Source organism: Branchiostoma floridae, chromosome 7 (genome assembly GCF_000003815.2).
Source record: "Branchiostoma floridae strain S238N-H82 chromosome 7, Bfl_VNyyK, whole genome shotgun sequence".
Taxonomy (NCBI): Eukaryota; Metazoa; Chordata; class Leptocardii; order Amphioxiformes; family Branchiostomatidae; genus Branchiostoma; species Branchiostoma floridae.
Genome location: NC_049985.1, coordinates 9,416,689 through 9,432,897, shown reverse-complemented (window position 1 = coordinate 9,432,897; position 16,209 = coordinate 9,416,689). Strand labels below are relative to the sequence as shown.

Sequence of the window (16,209 nt, the reverse complement as noted above, 5' to 3'; positions counted from 1 at the left end):
GGAAATACTAAGATCCGCTCCCACAATCCTTTGTAAAAAGAATGAAAGTGGCGCCATATTTGAAATTGCTCGGTGTTGAAGGAAGGGTGGTCTAGAGTTCACTGACTGCGGCGCGTCAACAGCGATTTTTGGTACTTTTGCATACTTTTTAATTGAAACGGAAGATCGTGTCGTGATTCTAAAAGGAACTCGGCGTCAAATGTATTAAAAATAATTGATAGAGACGGGTTCGCAGTCGGTTTCAGCACGATGTCCAGTGTAGGATTCCAAAGGAACAACTGGCGAAGGAACTTTCAGGTTTTCTACACCAAGAAACGCCCAGAAGTGGCAAGAAAGTATCCATTTCTTGGCGCAAAACAAATTCAGAGAAAAGTGGAAGAATTGTGGCGGAGACTTGACCCAAGAGAAAGGGAGGAATTTAGTGCTATTTCTCCGTCTGTTGCGGACAACTTCAGAGGACAGCCCTTGCAATCCTCGCAACATTCAGACGAAGAATCACTCAATCCGAGGTGACGTATACTTTTACCGTAATTGTTTCTTTTGTGACATGATGTACATTTGCTTGTATTTTACTGTCTGAGTGGTCTTTGTCCCAAAATTAGCTTGAGAATACTTCGCTCATTTTCATAACTGGTCATGAGTTGGCAGGACCGTTCAAAAGCGGTTACCGTGAAAACACCTCAATGTCAGATGAGGGAGAACAGTAGCATGAATCAGATGTACATCACGGTGTTACAAACACAAAAATGCCATTCGTCAGAAACACTGAGTCAGACGTGAAGAAGGCCAAAGAAATTGCATTGGAAAGGTACCTTTTGTCATTAAGCCACATAGATTTGTTTGTTTGAACTTTTATTTTTTCATGACAAGCTCAAATTGGCCTGCAGGCCGCTTTTCATTTAGGTCATGAGGGAAGAGGTAAGGGTCTGATAAATTGTAACACTAACAGACATACAGATGTGATTACATAATTTAAGTCCTTATCAATCTATCAACATATATCATTGCGTACACAATTACAATGTATACGTGTAGTTTTGATTGTAACCACATATTTGTATTCCAAAATGTAAAACAGCTAACTTTCGATACAGTGTAATAGAAATATGACTTACACCATTGGTCCTGTTTGACTTCCAGGACTACTACACGAGAAAAGAAACCCTACAACCATGTCAGTCTACATATCTCCTCAGAAGCGGAGTCTGATAGCAACTCCTACCTTCCAAGAACAGATCGGAACAGATTCCAATCCTCAACCAGATCCAAAAGTCTGCTGACAATCCACATGGCCAGAATGCAGATGGTTGCAACAACTTCAGAAGGTATTGGGAATGGAGCAATCATAAGGAGCAGCCACTCAGAATCTGAGGGCATCTCATGCTCTGAGGATTGGTTTGATCAAGATATTGTGACAGAAGAGCTACCAGAAAAAAAACATAGCTGCTACGTTGCAGAACATACTAAATCCAAGGAGGTTAACCTCCTTGCTAAATCCAACCTGTCAGAGAAGCAAGATGGACAAGAGCTCTTAGTAGATAAAATTGTGACTAGGGAATCTACAGAATTTCTTGATGAAGATAAAAATGCAACAGACGCAGGAGACACAAAAGAAGAAGATAGTGCTAGAGAGAGAAATGAAGATTTTGGAGAACATATTCTCAGTCTGGAGTCAATGAGAGCAATTACAGAATACCTCAATAGTAGTGGATTGAGTGCTACATTCAACACAAGTGCCTCTGAGGATGAAAAAGAAGAGAGTGAAACTAAGATTTTGATAGAGTCAGCTATTGACAGTTTGGAGACCAATCTAACAGAAGACAATAAAGAGGTTGGAAAAGCTGAAAAGAGACAGCAAAAAAGCACACCAGAATCTATTCATGATAGAGTTGGCAGTATTCTGTCAGGGATTATTAACAAAGCTGCTCAGAATGCAGATACTAACACAGCCACCTATTATAAAGCAGTTAAACATGGACAGCAACATGGAAAGGAGAATATCAAAGGGCATGAATATCACCCAAGTGGCAACAGAAGCAACAATGTACAAGTTATGGATGATGTCTTGCCAATAACACCAGGAGAGACCAGGGACAGTGGATCTGAATTGTGGGATAGTATGTTCTGGAAAGGAACACCACTGAAGTCAAAGAGGAGATACACAAGAAAAAGGTCATCTTCTTTTTCAGAAAGTGGAGATGCACAGGAGGTGGAGACAGCTGTAGAAGAGTGGTTGACAGGCCATCCTGATAGACAACCAGAGACTCCTCACACAAACATCATAGACATGAATGACACATCTGCCAACATGCATACTCCTCGCTCTTCTGGTGATGTTGATACAAACAGGCTCAGTCAGAATGTCACTCAGCACTCAGTTCCTAGTGCTGAACAAAGGGAGTGTGACAACACTATAAATAAAGAAAACAACTCAGGATTGACAACTAGGCAGAATGTCATCCCAACTGAAAGTGAGCAGCATGTAGACAAGCAAATGACAGGAAACAGTAGTGGGAATGAAACAGAGACCACCAAGACTAGGTTCATGAGGAGAGGAACTCCCAGACCTGCAGAAAACACCATGGTAAGGCTGCTGACAAGAGACTACAACATGACCACCAGAGCTCAGTCAAGAGTGGATAAGAGAAACACACGGAGCAACGTGTTGGACTACAGAAGGTTAAGTGGAATGAAGAGCAGGGAACGTAAGACTCCGAGCAAGAGAAACTGGCAAAGAAACAACAGCAAAGACTCCATTCTCTCCTGTGATTCAGGGCCAAGCATGAGAACCCCTCGACATAGGGGCAGGAAAAGGAAGAGGCATCTATCAACATCATCTGTTGGGAGTGACTTCTCTACCACCAGCTCTGTACTTGAGCTACAGGAGGATCACCAATGGGAAGATGGGCCTGCTGAAGAGATTGAATTGAGAAATGATCAGACAAAAGAGGGTCTTCGGCACTCTGAAACAAAAGTAAAAGATGTTGTGGACATTCAGAAAGACAAAATTATTAACACAAGTGTTTCCCCTGCAACAGTTTGCCACCTTTCTGTGTCACCGGTTGATTTTGATGAACAGATAGATAAGAAAGGTTTAAAGAGCAGTCAAGAAAAAGAGACACCTGATGTACAGTCAAAGGAGACTGTTGATCCAAACAACGAAGTTGAAAGAGGAGAAGATGATCCCTGGGACCTGCACACTGAAGAAACAGAACAAGATGATTATTTCAAACAAGAGGTATGTGCAACCTTAAAAATAACTGGATAATAGGCTATGGAAAACCCAAGATAATCCTGATAGACATTCCTTTTTGAAACTCCAATGGACAGAAGTTGTTTTCAATCCATTATGTTTGGCAAGGAGCTAGTTTTTTTGTGCTGAAACCGATACTACTGCTTATCACTGTCTATACCATTGTTTTACAGACTGTCCCAAGCTCATCAGGAGGGTTTCTGTGTGATTTGTTCTCTGATCCTAAGCCCAACACAGGAGCCTGGCTACCTGGGTTCAACAGGTGAGGATAAGATAGTCATTGTCTTTAGACAGGTTTGTCAATACTCTCCTTCTTCACCTGTAAGATTATCAGTACATGTACTCTTGAGGCATCAATATCTTATTTTTTGTTCTATATTGTATTTGGGAGAAAATCACACTAATAACCTTCTCTTGTAGGTCTGTTCCTGACTGTCCTGAATCAGATGCAAACTTCATAGACCTTGATGATGCTGGAATCTTCCTGTAGTAGACACTTTTTCTTACCTGTTTTAACTTATTTGTAACCTTTCTTAAATATTCATATACTACATTAATCTAGACATAAAATCAAGTGTTCATGGTCATTGGCTTCAATCTCTTATGATAAGTAATAAGGTGCTATCTCAATCGTAGCAATTTATGTTACAAGTAAGGATATTTCATAGAAACAAAGTTATATAAAAGGGGTTGGAGCAGCTTTCTACTTTTTGTGTGTTTGGTCTTGTTTTGAGTTTGGCTTCAACTCCTCAAAATATTGAGCATATTGCTATGAAGTCATCATTCATTTAAAGAATGGTGTGCAACCTTTTTTGCACCTTTAGGAAACAGACAATCAGATCAATCAGAGTGGAAGACAGTAACCATTAGTAATCTTTCTCAAGGTTTGTTGAGTTTAGTTTCTACATCTACTGATGAAATGTTCCTGATAATTAAAATATAAGCAACCAGTTTTGATCCTACGTTGTTTGCATGGTGCATAGCGTTGATTATTTGTAAATCGTTGTTCTAGTTTTTACATGGAGACATGTGAAGTACTTTTTTTATAAACACAAAATAAAAACATGGACAAAACAGATGTGTATCAATGTACATTTAATTGTCTACACATACAACTGTGCTCAAAAAGGAAAGTCCAAAGGTTGTCTGATTCCACATAACAATGTTGACACTGTATGGTGCTGAGGTATGTGTACATACATAATAAATGTTATGGTGATCTGGCCACAGGACAGATTTTTTTTATGAACAGCACTTCAAGTAACAATTGTACATTGTAAGTACTTGCAGAGTTCATAGCAGACTGAATATTTCAAAATGTCAAGGCCTATCTAGCATGGTCCCAGCTTAACAAGGTTTTTCCCAAATACAACTTTGTTTTCACATATTCTCTGCTTGGTTCAGTTCATACATGAATATTACAGCTCCAATGACCAGGTGTCACAGACCACCATAGAGGCATTGGTCATTAAACTTTCATAAGTCCCAGCAAATTTCTCTGGTAAAGTGTACACATATTGTGTAAGTGTTTTGTTGTCTCTCTTTTGTTGCATATTTTTATGCCACTGATCAGGTCATACAGTAAATCATACAGATCCAGTTTTGGTTGCTCAACAGTTGTAAGGAACTAACTTTTTCACCAGGCATCATATTTTCTAGGCTTGTAGTGAAAGAAGCTGCAGAGTAAAACACAATGAAGCTTCTTGGCTAATAACAGTCTGGTTAATAACTTACTATCAATAAAGATGAGCAGAACAGCAAAAATAAAACAATGTGTTCGTGACTTTTTCAGTTTCCATATAAGAACACTGTACAAATCAGAGGAATAGTATACCCAAGCTGCCTACTTTGATCCCAAAACCTAGCTTACAAATCACAGAAATTCACACCTGCCCCATGGTACAACACAAACACTGAATTGGTCTGTCATCTATGTCAAAATTTCTCCAAACTGCATGCCAATTGTGTTCATTTGGAAGTACTCTTCAAAACCATCACAGTGAATGGACAAACAGGTACCATCAGTAATGCCTGAAAAGAAGCACCTTAACTTTGTAGAAGACAGACTTCTGATTCAGTCATTACTATTGAAACACAGCTGGATGGCCAGTTGGTGACCATTGAAAAAGATTACAATGTATTATCATATGGTGACCAAATAAAACAGCACCATCACTAAATTAAAAACTGTTACAACTCATTTACTTGTATTATTGACAAAAAATAGTGAAGAAAATACACATTCCCTGTTACAATACACTTGACACAAATTTCTGGTTTGTAAATACCAAAACGTTAACCAACCTATCCTGCATATATGTACATAACGACACACAAAGAGTTACTTTTTTGATCCCCCAAATCCACTGAACCCCATCATAGCAGCCATCTCTGGGTCTATCTCATCTTCATTGAGACCTGCATCATCTGCCTTCCTCTTCTTTTCCTTCTTCTTCTCCTTCCTGTATTCTTTCATCTTTGCTTCCTGCAAAAAAATCATAAGAATCTAAAATAAATACATTATTCCTGATGTTATGCCAACTTTAAAACTAAGATGGGTCACACTAGTACATTGTTTGTACAACTGTAAGTCTAACAACTACATGTACAGAGAAAGATTGACAATGACATATCATCTTTAACTTTTTCAAATCTTATGCTATATGCTCACACTGAACCCAACATATAACAGGACACACCTCTTCCTTAAGCTCTGCCATCCTCTGTTCAAAGTCATATTCTTTCTTTTTCTCTTCCCTCTTCTTTTTGTTGAGTTCAAAGCGCTTCTTGACTTGGTCCAGGGTGGAGCGCTCAATTCGCATTGACATGCCAAGATTACGTTGATCTGAGAAAATAGGAGAGTGAATCTGTTAAGGCACCAAGGTCACAATGATTCTAGTTCATGTGGACAGAGTGTTGATATAGTAGGACTAAAAAGTAGTAAGTAAATTCAGATGACAACAATCCATAACAACTAAAATTTAGAGTAACGAAGTTGGAACAGACTAGCAACTCACTCAAAAGTTTAAGCATAACAGAGACCTTAAGATCAACTTACGTTTCTTGCCATTGATGTGGTCCAGAAAGTTGATGGAGTCCTTCACTACGCAGTCACACACATTGCAGTAGTACCTGAACAAATAACAGAAAAAAACATATTATGATCTCGTCCCATATCTCTGCTAAAAATAAAGACTAATTGCAATCATTGACATATATTTTATAATGTAGAATGCTATATAGTAGTTGCATTCAAGCAATGAAATACAACCTGTGTGTGACTATTTCTTCCAGTACTCACCCTCCTTGGTCAGAAAGTGGCGCTGACTTGGATATGACTTTTGTCTTCCCCAGCTGAGACTCCAGATCTACCTTGTAATCTCTCCTTCTCAAGAAATCCCGCTTGACAGGAGGCTGGGCATGTTGGTTATCTATAATTCATAGAAACATAGCAATTCAGTAACATCACAACTATTTGTACATATAATCGATTGTCATCAATTGTCAACATGTATTGATAACAGGCTCTTGCCTTTCAGCTACCTAGTATTATGGTTGCATATTGAAGTACAATAATATGTTGTTCTATATGCTGCATTCTAGACCAATACATGCCCAAAATTATGGATTCAACATGAAAGTTTGGACCTCCTCATTGTCAAAGTGACAATTAAAGGTTGGTTGAGACATATGAGCCTTCACCAAAAACATTACCTCAACTACTACTAGCCACTTCCTTCTCATGATGAGCCTACAGCTCTGAGAACTCACCTTCAGCCTTTTTCCTCTCCTCCTCCAGCCTCTTCTTGGCCATCTCCTCATACTCGTCCACATCCCACTTCCTGCGGTGGTCCTCAGGGGTTGCCTGCAAGTAAACAACAGTAAAAACTTGGGTGATTTTGTTTCATTCATCCTTTCTTCATGATTTATTTTTCAAAACTGTTAAAGTCATGATACATGCTTTGATCATTTTTTGGGATATCCAACCTCCCTGGTATATCTATGTGCAGGTTCGTATGTGTACATCAATGAACACAGGAAACATGAGTCCAAAAATAAAGACAATGAACAAAACGTACAAAGACGCCATAACAGCTATAAAACTGGAGACTTCAAGAGTTTCACATGCTCGTTTGTTGATTTCATCGCACATCGTGACATACCCAAAAACTAAAGACCACATTTAGGAACATTCCTGACAACGTGCGAAGACTATATTCGCTAGGTATGTTCCAGACACCTTCAACCTGATGTTTGTAGTTATATATAATACTCACTTCTCGTCTACCGTTCACAAATTGACAAAAAGAGACAAAGACCGGCACTCACCTTGCTTGTCGACGCCATTTTGGATACTGCGAGTGATGCACTGTGGAATATACCATCTGTGTTTAGGGGAGAATCATCTGGATTTTAGCCTTCAATTGCATAGGGAGTGACTGATAATACCATAACAGCATACTAAGTATTCAGTATTACTTTCTAATATATATAAATTACATTATATGTTGTGAGATGATGTTATCTTTATTGAATTGGTCTTGCAATATCATTTTAATATCTGTACTTCAACCCCCTTTAAAGTAGACTCTTCTAATGATAAGATGTGGAAGAAACGCGACCATTTCTGACTCAATTTTTAATCCCCAATAGCTAATTCCATTGATAAACCCTGTAAGTAAAATTCTTATGTCACAAAACTCAATTCTAAAACACAAACAGCTCTTGGTTATTCTACACAGATTTTTTAATCATCATCCGAAAATGCGCGAATCGGTGACAATCAAATGACGCAATAGCTTTACTTCCGGGACCAAAACAAGACGTTTCCAGTTTGACGTGGCCTTTGGAGAGTGTAGCTCGGCAAAGTGCGCGAAAACTTCCCAGGCAATGCTACTCGACTGACAGATTGCTACTCGGTAAGTCAAGTCGTTCTTTGTTTGATCTTTCTCTTAGACTTTTGCAGTTCATGAAGTAGAGAAAGATGGAACCAGAAGCCCGGTCTCCTTCCAGGCCTAGAACTGCTGGAGGGTGGGAGGGCTGTGCTGGGAGTTTTTCAGGTTTGGAAACTTGGCCAAGTGGAAGAACAAAACAATTTGACGTTGTTGTTTGGATCTGGAGGAGTCAACATCATGCTGGTGCTAATTGTGTTAGAGATCGTAGGACTGTTACATAGCCTGTATGGCCATTTTTTTTAGCTCACTTGTCACTTTTTAATATGCATCTGGAACTAATAAATTTGACCTAGATATGGCCTATGGGCAGTTATAAGGAAAATTTGGGCATTAACATCAGCAACGTGGATGTCAATGAAATGCATCAAGTACAGAGAACTTATTTGTACTTAAAATGAAAAGTCTACACAGGTTCATGTGGTGTAAATTATAATATGCAGGTTTAAGGTTCTGTGTGTTGTCCATCTTATTTATTGAAGCATAATGAAGTTAACACATGCAAGTTAATTTCATTAAATCCACTAATATGTCCCATTTTCCAAAATATGTGGAAAGTATCCAAAGGCTCATACTAATGACCTTAGTGTAGCTGCACAACCATTAACCTTGAAACAGACAAGGGCAACAGGAACCAACCCATCATGATCCATCATAACTGGATATTATTAATGTATCAGTTTCACAGCTGTCAAGTGGGTGATATGATAGATTAGTCCATTAGGCCTAGGAAAAAAAATGTTGTGTTTCCTGTTTCCCTACCTTCCCTAGAAAAACCTGCCGACCCTAGACTTTTTTTTGGGTGGGCAGTGGAGTCACAAAGCTTCCAGTTAGAATTTTTATTCAGCCTGCTTCCTATTGAAGTAAAAACAGTCTGCTTGTCCTATCTAATAAAGGATTAATGTGTCTATTGTGCACAAAATCAAAGTTTGACATTGAAAGACAAGTTTCCTCATACATTTCAGTTTCCTTTGTTCAACTGTATTGTAATATGTATCACTAGATTTTTGGCTAGCCTAAAAAAAATTACAAAAAAATAAAGATATCCCCTACCTACCGACCCTAATTTTTTCAGGACTGAAACAGGAAACACAACATTTTTTTTCCTAGGCCTTACCAGATTACCAGTAAAAGCCAGAAAAAGTCACATTTATGATGCAGATCACACTATGAATAGAATACATGCAGTTGGACATGCACGGAATATTTGGTTTACCTTAACTCCTGCCTTGGGAACATCTGTGCAGAACATTGTCAACATTAGAAGATAAAGCATAAGTAACTGAAGAAGTAGATGCTTATAGACTCAAGAAGGCAGTGTCTAAGAGTACCTTTATATCATTTGGCAATATATTTGGTAGAAGATATATCAAATGAGTAACAGTCTCACACATTAAAGGCATACTGTCGTGAGTCGGACTCGTGACCATCACAACTTTTAAGAAGTTGATTATTTCTTCTTTCCTGTTGTACACAGCCATGTCATCTTCTGAAGCAGAGGAGGAGGGGTTCGAGAGTGCAGGAGAGGATGTTGAGGAGAAAACAAAACACTCACCCAAGAAAAACAAACAAACAGCTGAAAAAGAGAAAGATGAAGCAGCAAGTAATGAATCCACAGAGAAGTCACAGACAGCAGAGGAAGTGAAGACAGAAAAAGAGGAAAGTCAAAAGGACACTGAGGAGGTTGAACCCAAGAAGGAGGAAAGTCAAAACAACACTGATAAGGCTGAACCTAAGAAGGAAGAGGATGCTGTAACCAAGGAGGAGGAAGAAGATGCTGTGCAGAGCACTGAAGCCACACCAACTGAAGGGGCTAATGTCAAGGATGATGAAGTGGCTGAACCTAAAGCATCCGCCAAAAGTACTGATGAAGATTCAAAAGAAGAAGTAAAGGAAGAAAAAGAGCCAGGAAAAGAAGAGGACAAAGTAGAAGAACCCCCCAAGGATGGAGAAGACATGGAGAGAAAACCCATCCCACTGAGGAAGAGACCAGGTAAAGAAGAAGAGGAGAAAGAAGAGAAAATCCATTCTGCCTTGGACAAACTGGCTGGAGAGGAGGTAAAGGAAGGGTTTCACTGTTTAGAGAGAATATGATGATGATTAAAGCTCATAAGTGGTTTTAGGTGCTAAAGTATAGAAAATTAACTTTCTATTGTTTCAGGCCAATTCAGGCTTTATTTATACCAACTGTTGTCTTGTGTTGATGTCCCTTACCAGAAGCCATCAGGTGGATGGGGCTGGGGTGGTTGGGGGTCTTCTTTTGGATCCTCTCTGATGTCTACAGCTTCAGCTGTTGGTGAGCCCAGCCTTACTTTTTGATTGCACAATAGTTATGAGAGACAAGATAACTACCATCTATTTCAATAGTAATACAGTAATATTAGTATTTATTCATTCAATTCTGCTGGCTGGAATAGGTAGAACATTGAAAAATGTTATTTTTAAGTCACTTACATGATATGCAAGAAAATACCTGTGGCCAATCCTCAACCAAGTCCCATAAACTTTTTTTGAAAGCATTATCTTCTTCACTGACCATGTTTCTAGTCTTTAAGCCAAAAACTTGGTATTGATTTGTCTTGGAATTTTAGTTACTTAAGGCAATGTATATATATATATTTCATTTTGTTTCCTTTGTTGCTCATTGGTGTTGCATCACCCCTCTGGGCCCTACCTGTCTCATCGGGAACAGTTTATGCCATAGCAACAAAATCAATAAATATCCTTGTTTTGATAGTGACTCACTCTCTATTATGTTGTTTTCAGGGCAAAGTTTTGTATCTGTTGTAGAGGATGTGGAGTCATCAATAGGTACCAGAATTCAAAAGAACTTTTCTGTTTCCAGTCTTGAAATCTGTTCTCCTAATCCACAAGCTTGATGAACAATCACATGTATACTAATCTGGTCTCTACCCAGCTGTTTTTACATAGTCAAGAGTTTTGCCAGCTGCAATTTTATGAATTATGGTTTGAAGTGTGCACACTTGCTGCAGGGTATGATTCTTTGATTCATACTAATCACTTGTTGGTTCTTTCCTTATGTTACACTGATCAATGGGTATGGATTGCAGTGAAAGTATGATTGCAGGATAAATTATATCAAAGAGGTTATGCTCCATGGTCATATTTTGTAGAAAGTAACATTTTATAACAGCAGAAAAATTTAATTCTTTATTCGCTCTTCAGGATCAGGTCTGACCACCGTGGTCCATGGAGTCGAGTCCTCCCTGGGAATCCCTCCTCCAGAGGAGATGTCAAAAGATGAGGCTGAGACAGCCAAAGAAGACAAGTCAAAGGAGGAGAAGGGTAAGATCAAAAGTTCAGTGACTCCTTTATGAAATCTTGGACTGTGTTTTGGCTAGCAGAATTTCCAGAGTACTATCTTTTATAATGTATGCAATCAGGATGTTTATTCAAAAATTGCTGCTCTGTGTAATGATAACACTTGTTGTGTCTATTTGAAGGACCAGAGGAGAAAGGAGAATCAGATGAAACAAAAGAGACAAAAGAAGAGAAAGAGGAGGGAGCAGAAGGAGAGGCCTCACCTCAGCAGACATCAGGAGGGGGACTATGGGGGGCCCTGGGGGTGTCCATGGTGGCAAATGTTGTGCAGAACACGGTAAGTGGGATTACCAAATGATTTATACATACATATGGATCCAATTGCTTTGTCCCTAATCTCCAGGCAGATCTACCGGTGGCAAAAGGAGTTAAGCTGGCCCACGGGTGACTCAGGACACTCCTTGACCAGCTAAACTTCTTATGCCACTGGTAGACTAGCCTGGAGATTCATTTTTCCCAACCCTTAAAAATTTTGCTCATTTCTAGTGCAGAGCTACTAGGAATTATAAGATACAGACTTGTTTGTTATTCACTGTGTTGCAGACTAAGAAAGTGGTGAGTGGAACCTTGGATTCGCTGGAGTATGTCGGTAAGAAGACGATGGATGTGTTGGCTGAAGGTGACCCTGGATACAAGAAGACTAAACACATCATAGAGGTGGCAGGACAGAAATCTCACCTGTCACAGGTACGGTCATGGTTGTACACTTTGTCATAGACCAGTTGAAACAACATTTGTCCTAGAATTTCCATATATGACTCATTCCATAATTTTCCCTTTAAAATAGAAGACATGTTATGTGAACTCATTTCCTCTTCTTCTTGTGTCAGGTGTTGAGAGAAGCGAAGGAGGAGGCGGAACAACGAGCTAAAGAAGCCGAAGAAGAGGAGGCGCACAGGAAGGCCAACTTTGGCATCATGTTTGATGAGTTTCAAGGTACAACAAGTTACTAGTACTAGTAGTTGATTTTCTGTGTTACTGTTTTAAGCTAAGTCTTCTAAAATGTATCATTTTGATTTAAGTTAAGTTTGACTTAAGGTTTTTAAGCTTAAGTAAACCTTGTGTAAAAAAAGACATTTTGCAGAAGCTTCTCAAAATTAGCAACTTGGTAAAAGACCAAAGCTCACAAATTAAAGCAGAGGATGTTGTTCTTTGTAGGCTTGGCCCATCTGGAGGCTCTGGAGATGTTGTCCAACCAGAGTGAAGGGAAGGTGCAGGCTGTCCTGTCAGCCCTGTCAGGGGAGGAGCAGGAGGAGCTGAAGGCGGAGCTCATCCAGGTGAAGGAGGCCTTCAAACTGGAGGATGTGGTGGAGGAGGAGGCTGAAGGTATGGCATTGTTTGTTCTTTATTGTCACAGATGACCTTGTCCCAGGATGGGAGTTACATGTATGTCTGTTTGAATGCCCCTAGAGTATGCTGATGGTAGCTAAATTTCCTAACTTGGTGATTTTGGAGTACATTTCATTAAAGTTTTGCGAACTTCGTACATTAGAACAGATGGTGATGTTTTGAGTTTCTTTTGCACCACATTCGCAAAGTCTTACGCACTGATGGTATTAGGTAGTTGACTAGTACTTCTTTGTTGTCTGTCCCTCAGCACAAGAAGTGCAGGAGTTCGCCAAGACTGTCACTGAGCTTCTGTTTGAACTGCACATAGGGATGACTCCTGATAAACTGAACAAGGTTTGTAAATCAGCTCTCAGTCTTAACCATTTTCTATAGTCCTTATACTCAATTTTTCTGATACAAATCAGGTAGCTTTAGTTCGTCTATAGTAGTTACTGTGACTTATATGCCACTGATATCCAAACATTGCCAGGCCCAGACTGATGCTCTGGAGTACCTGACTCAGAGTGAGAAGGATCTGGAAGAAGGAGAGACAAAGGATCCACAGGTGGGCTTTCTTGGCTACAATTTATTTTTATGTTTCCTTTATCCTTCAGCATATTTTTCCTTTTGGTCAATTTCTCAGAAAAACTTTGCACAGTTTTTTGGTGCAGATCTTTCTGTGGCACTTCTTCTAACATGCCACATACCCTTGCCCACATTGACTTAATGACCATCTCTACCCTACTTTGCTGGTTCCCTGTTAGGACCTGCACACAGCAGCCATCCAGATGCTGGCTGAGCTGACTGCCAAGTCCATCCACCAGTTTCTGAAGGCTGCTGAGCTCATCCTCATGCAGAAAGACCCTGAGAAAACACCACTGGAGAGGGCACAGACTCTCACCAAGTATGATAACTCTTTGCCAAAGAGCAGTATTTGTTTATAGAATATACCACAAAGTGGGTGGGGGTGGAAAAGTGTAGTTAACAAGTTTTTGCTGTGGGCAGATATACATCAGTAAGATGTCATCAACTTGATTGTTGAAATTCAATTCCTTTGGTGCGTTCTTTACTTGCTTGACTTTGTTGGTCATTACTTACTCTTCTCTGTTGTAGATTAACTTCTGCTCTGTGTGAGGAGGTTTCAGTCCTGTCCAACAAATACTGTGTCTGCCTAAACACTGCAGCGGTGAGTGGACATGCCATGTTTACCTCTCTGTGGTTTTAACAGCTTTCATGGTTTGATCAACTTTCACGGGTAAAACATGACTTATTGTTGATGATGTTCTCTTTCAGAGTAAAGCAGAGAAACCAGATGACTTCAGTCACTTGATAACCAATGTGTACCTTGAGGTAAGGTCATATACATGTACCTTCTACGTTGTCTTCATCCATCAGTTTTATAGCTGATCTGCCGTAAGGGCCGAAGGACTTTCCATAAAGGATTTCCTTATATGAGCTGTTCTTTTCTGAATATGAATTTTATTTCATGCACATTTGAAAGATATCCAGTTACATGAATCAGTAGAAGATAGAAAATGTCCAGACTTTGTCATGAACAAAGTCACGGACATGCCTGTACATTACGCCGAAAAGCTGTTACTCAAGTAACAGGCTTTGATTTTAGAAGTTGCTTGAGTACCTGCTTTATGGCGTATCTTTTTACCTGGATGTCTAACCTTGATCGACGTTTGCCTGTACATTATAAACATGTATTGTTCCAATCAAATATACCAGACAAGTATTCCAGAAGGTTTGTGTGCTCCTCACCTCCAGGCCTCCAATAGTGCCTCGTACATCCAGGATGCCTTCCAGTTGTTGCTGCCCATCATTCAGGAATCCTGTATCCAGACCAAGAACCTGGCACTGTCTGCATTCCAGAAGCACCTATAGCCTCAGCCTATAGTAACCTGTAACAGTGATGCCTTAGACAGCTGCAGCAGTTCTATTCCTTGGTTTTACTTCTGTTTAATTAGTGTTAGAAAATGTTGGTTTTCAGTATGACCACCTGTTCATGTTCTGATATTGAAATCTGAATTCCGAGTGATAATAGTCGGAATAGATTTATTGGGAATAATATTGGGAAGTGTATGTAATTGCAGACAAGATGTCTGTGAAGCTGATTTTTTAATGAAGTATTTCTCTGAGCTTTGTTATCATTTTATTATGGGACACTTTTGGCCTTGTGTCATTCTGTTGATCCAATTTTTGCTGAAAAAATAGATGAAAGATTTGCATGTACACAAGGAATTGAAATGTTGTGGCCTTTGTCGTATCCCTTCATAAGAGGGCTGTTGTGTGCCTAGTGCCTGTTGTACATAAAATGTACTGTGTCAATATTAAATATGCAGCTGGGATGGCATAGTTGGATTAAAGTTTCTATCTTACACGTTATACATCTTACCAAAGCCTTGAAACTCTGCTAAGAAATGTGACATAAGCTGTCATTTAGTTAAGCTGACACGAATGTGTGGCAGTATGACTTAAAAGATGTGTGGAAGTACCAGTTATGTTCAAAGGGAAAAATGAAGATAAGTTGGTGATCATTTTTGGTATTGCGCATATTGAGGTGTATCTTTGTTCGTTCTTACCTAAAAAATCAGCAATGGAGAGGGCTATTATAATGTTCACTATACATGGCTTATTTATAAGTAATATCTAATTAGGTAGGTAACTTATTGAGTCAGCTAACTCCAGAAAACATTGGTTGCTGCATTGCAAAGGTGTGAGTTTACAAATCGTTCTCTTTTGTTGCAACAGAACACCCAATATTTTGTAGGTTTAGTCATTGTAACTAACACGTTGCTTATGTTATCTACATTGTATGTGTTCTTTGTTGAATAACCTGCTGTTCTCATCAGTGGCAGAAAAATTAGGGACATCGCAAAATGTTTGTCAGTCATTGGTTTTCCTCATTAAATAACCCTTTGATTCAGTGCAAAGCTAAGGTTATGAATCTTTTGAGGTGTTGTAGCATCCCCTGCAAACTCCCTCTTCTTTAAATCCAAAGCAAAATACTTTGCTGTGAATTTGTGCGACTTTGTAGTTGAAAACAATATTAACTAATGTAATCAATCATCGTTATGGATAACGCAATAGTAAAAGTTGCTCATGATATATTTTGCTAGATCAAATTAAGCTTTGATACATATTTTTCTTCAAGTAGATTTGTCTGTCTTGACTCTTGAACAGTGCAGTGCTGGATGTGAGATGTAACAATGAATAAACATGTTTAGAGTAAGTCTACAGTTTTCAGTGTTTCTTTCTGATTACCTTATCACTTTTAGAATTTGAATGATAAATAAAATATGTGGTTGATGTGTTTAGCTGAGGCTC

General features: G+C 39.2%; 3 protein-coding genes across 6 annotated transcripts; 2 read left to right on the top strand and 1 right to left on the bottom strand.

Moving 5' to 3' along the window:
- Nucleotides 1–42: 42 nt before the first annotated feature.
- Nucleotides 43–5,000, top strand: LOC118420344. The gene is made up of 4 exons (XM_035827113.1): nt 43–509; nt 1,141–3,238; nt 3,427–3,515; nt 3,674–5,000. Exons 1-4 carry the CDS (start codon nt 250–252, stop codon nt 3,741–3,743), a joined length of 2,517 nt encoding a protein of 838 aa, XP_035683006.1. The 5' UTR covers nt 43–249; the 3' UTR covers nt 3,744–5,000.
- LOC118420349 (zinc finger matrin-type protein 2-like) lies at nt 4,341–7,718 on the bottom strand. Its single transcript, XM_035827123.1, has 6 exons — nt 7,583–7,718; nt 7,025–7,118; nt 6,555–6,684; nt 6,312–6,385; nt 5,953–6,098; nt 4,341–5,738 (listed from the first exon to the last, which is right to left on the bottom strand). The coding sequence occupies exons 1-6, from the start codon at nt 7,598–7,600 to the stop codon at nt 5,595–5,597; spliced, it is 606 nt and encodes a 201-aa protein (XP_035683016.1). The 5' UTR covers nt 7,601–7,718; the 3' UTR covers nt 4,341–5,594.
- Nucleotides 7,719–7,904: 186 nt separating this feature from the next.
- Nucleotides 7,905–16,115, top strand: LOC118418811 (protein FAM114A2-like). Of its 4 annotated transcripts, none has more exons than XM_035824860.1 (15): nt 7,905–8,172; nt 9,683–10,263; nt 10,423–10,501; nt 10,972–11,016; nt 11,392–11,511; nt 11,676–11,824; nt 12,091–12,234; nt 12,378–12,483; nt 12,706–12,873; nt 13,145–13,230; nt 13,367–13,441; nt 13,641–13,780; nt 13,990–14,062; nt 14,170–14,226; nt 14,650–16,115. In XM_035824860.1, the coding sequence occupies exons 2-15, from the start codon at nt 9,685–9,687 to the stop codon at nt 14,764–14,766; spliced, it is 1,938 nt and encodes a 645-aa protein (XP_035680753.1). In that variant the 5' UTR covers nt 7,905–8,172; nt 9,683–9,684; the 3' UTR covers nt 14,767–16,115. The 4 variants fall into 4 exon arrangements, with proteins under 4 accessions (XP_035680753.1, XP_035680751.1, XP_035680755.1 ...); XM_035824858.1 differs by having other exon boundaries at nt 7,906–8,172; nt 11,670–11,824; XM_035824862.1 differs by lacking the exon at nt 10,972–11,016 and having other exon boundaries at nt 7,908–8,172.
- The last annotated feature ends 94 nt before the right edge of the window (nt 16,116–16,209 follow it).

What these genes read in the sequence shown, in the direction of transcription:
- LOC118420349 (XM_035827123.1), bottom strand. An exon ending in CCACTTTCTGACCAAGGAGG is followed by an intron (nt 6,386 to 6,554) that starts GTGAGTACTGGA and finishes TTATTTGTTCAG; the next exon opens with GTACTACTGCAATGTGTGTG. An exon ending in CCACATCAATGGCAAGAAAC is followed by an intron (nt 6,099 to 6,311) that starts GTAAGTTGATCT and finishes CTATTTTCTCAG; the next exon opens with ATCAACGTAATCTTGGCATG.
- LOC118420344 (XM_035827113.1), top strand. Translation starts at nt 250, where the DNA reads ATGTCCAGTGTAGGATTCCAAAGGAACAACTGGCGAAGGAACTTTCAG. An exon ending in GAAGAATCACTCAATCCGAG is followed by an intron (nt 510 to 1,140) that starts GTGACGTATACT and finishes TTTGACTTCCAG; the next exon opens with GACTACTACACGAGAAAAGA. An exon ending in ATGATTATTTCAAACAAGAG is followed by an intron (nt 3,239 to 3,426) that starts GTATGTGCAACC and finishes ATTGTTTTACAG; the next exon opens with ACTGTCCCAAGCTCATCAGG.
- LOC118418811 (XM_035824858.1), top strand. Translation starts at nt 9,685, where the DNA reads ATGTCATCTTCTGAAGCAGAGGAGGAGGGGTTCGAGAGTGCAGGAGAG. An exon ending in AGAAATCTCACCTGTCACAG is followed by an intron (nt 12,235 to 12,377) that starts GTACGGTCATGG and finishes TTCTTGTGTCAG; the next exon opens with GTGTTGAGAGAAGCGAAGGA. An exon ending in GAGAGACAAAGGATCCACAG is followed by an intron (nt 13,442 to 13,640) that starts GTGGGCTTTCTT and finishes GTTCCCTGTTAG; the next exon opens with GACCTGCACACAGCAGCCAT.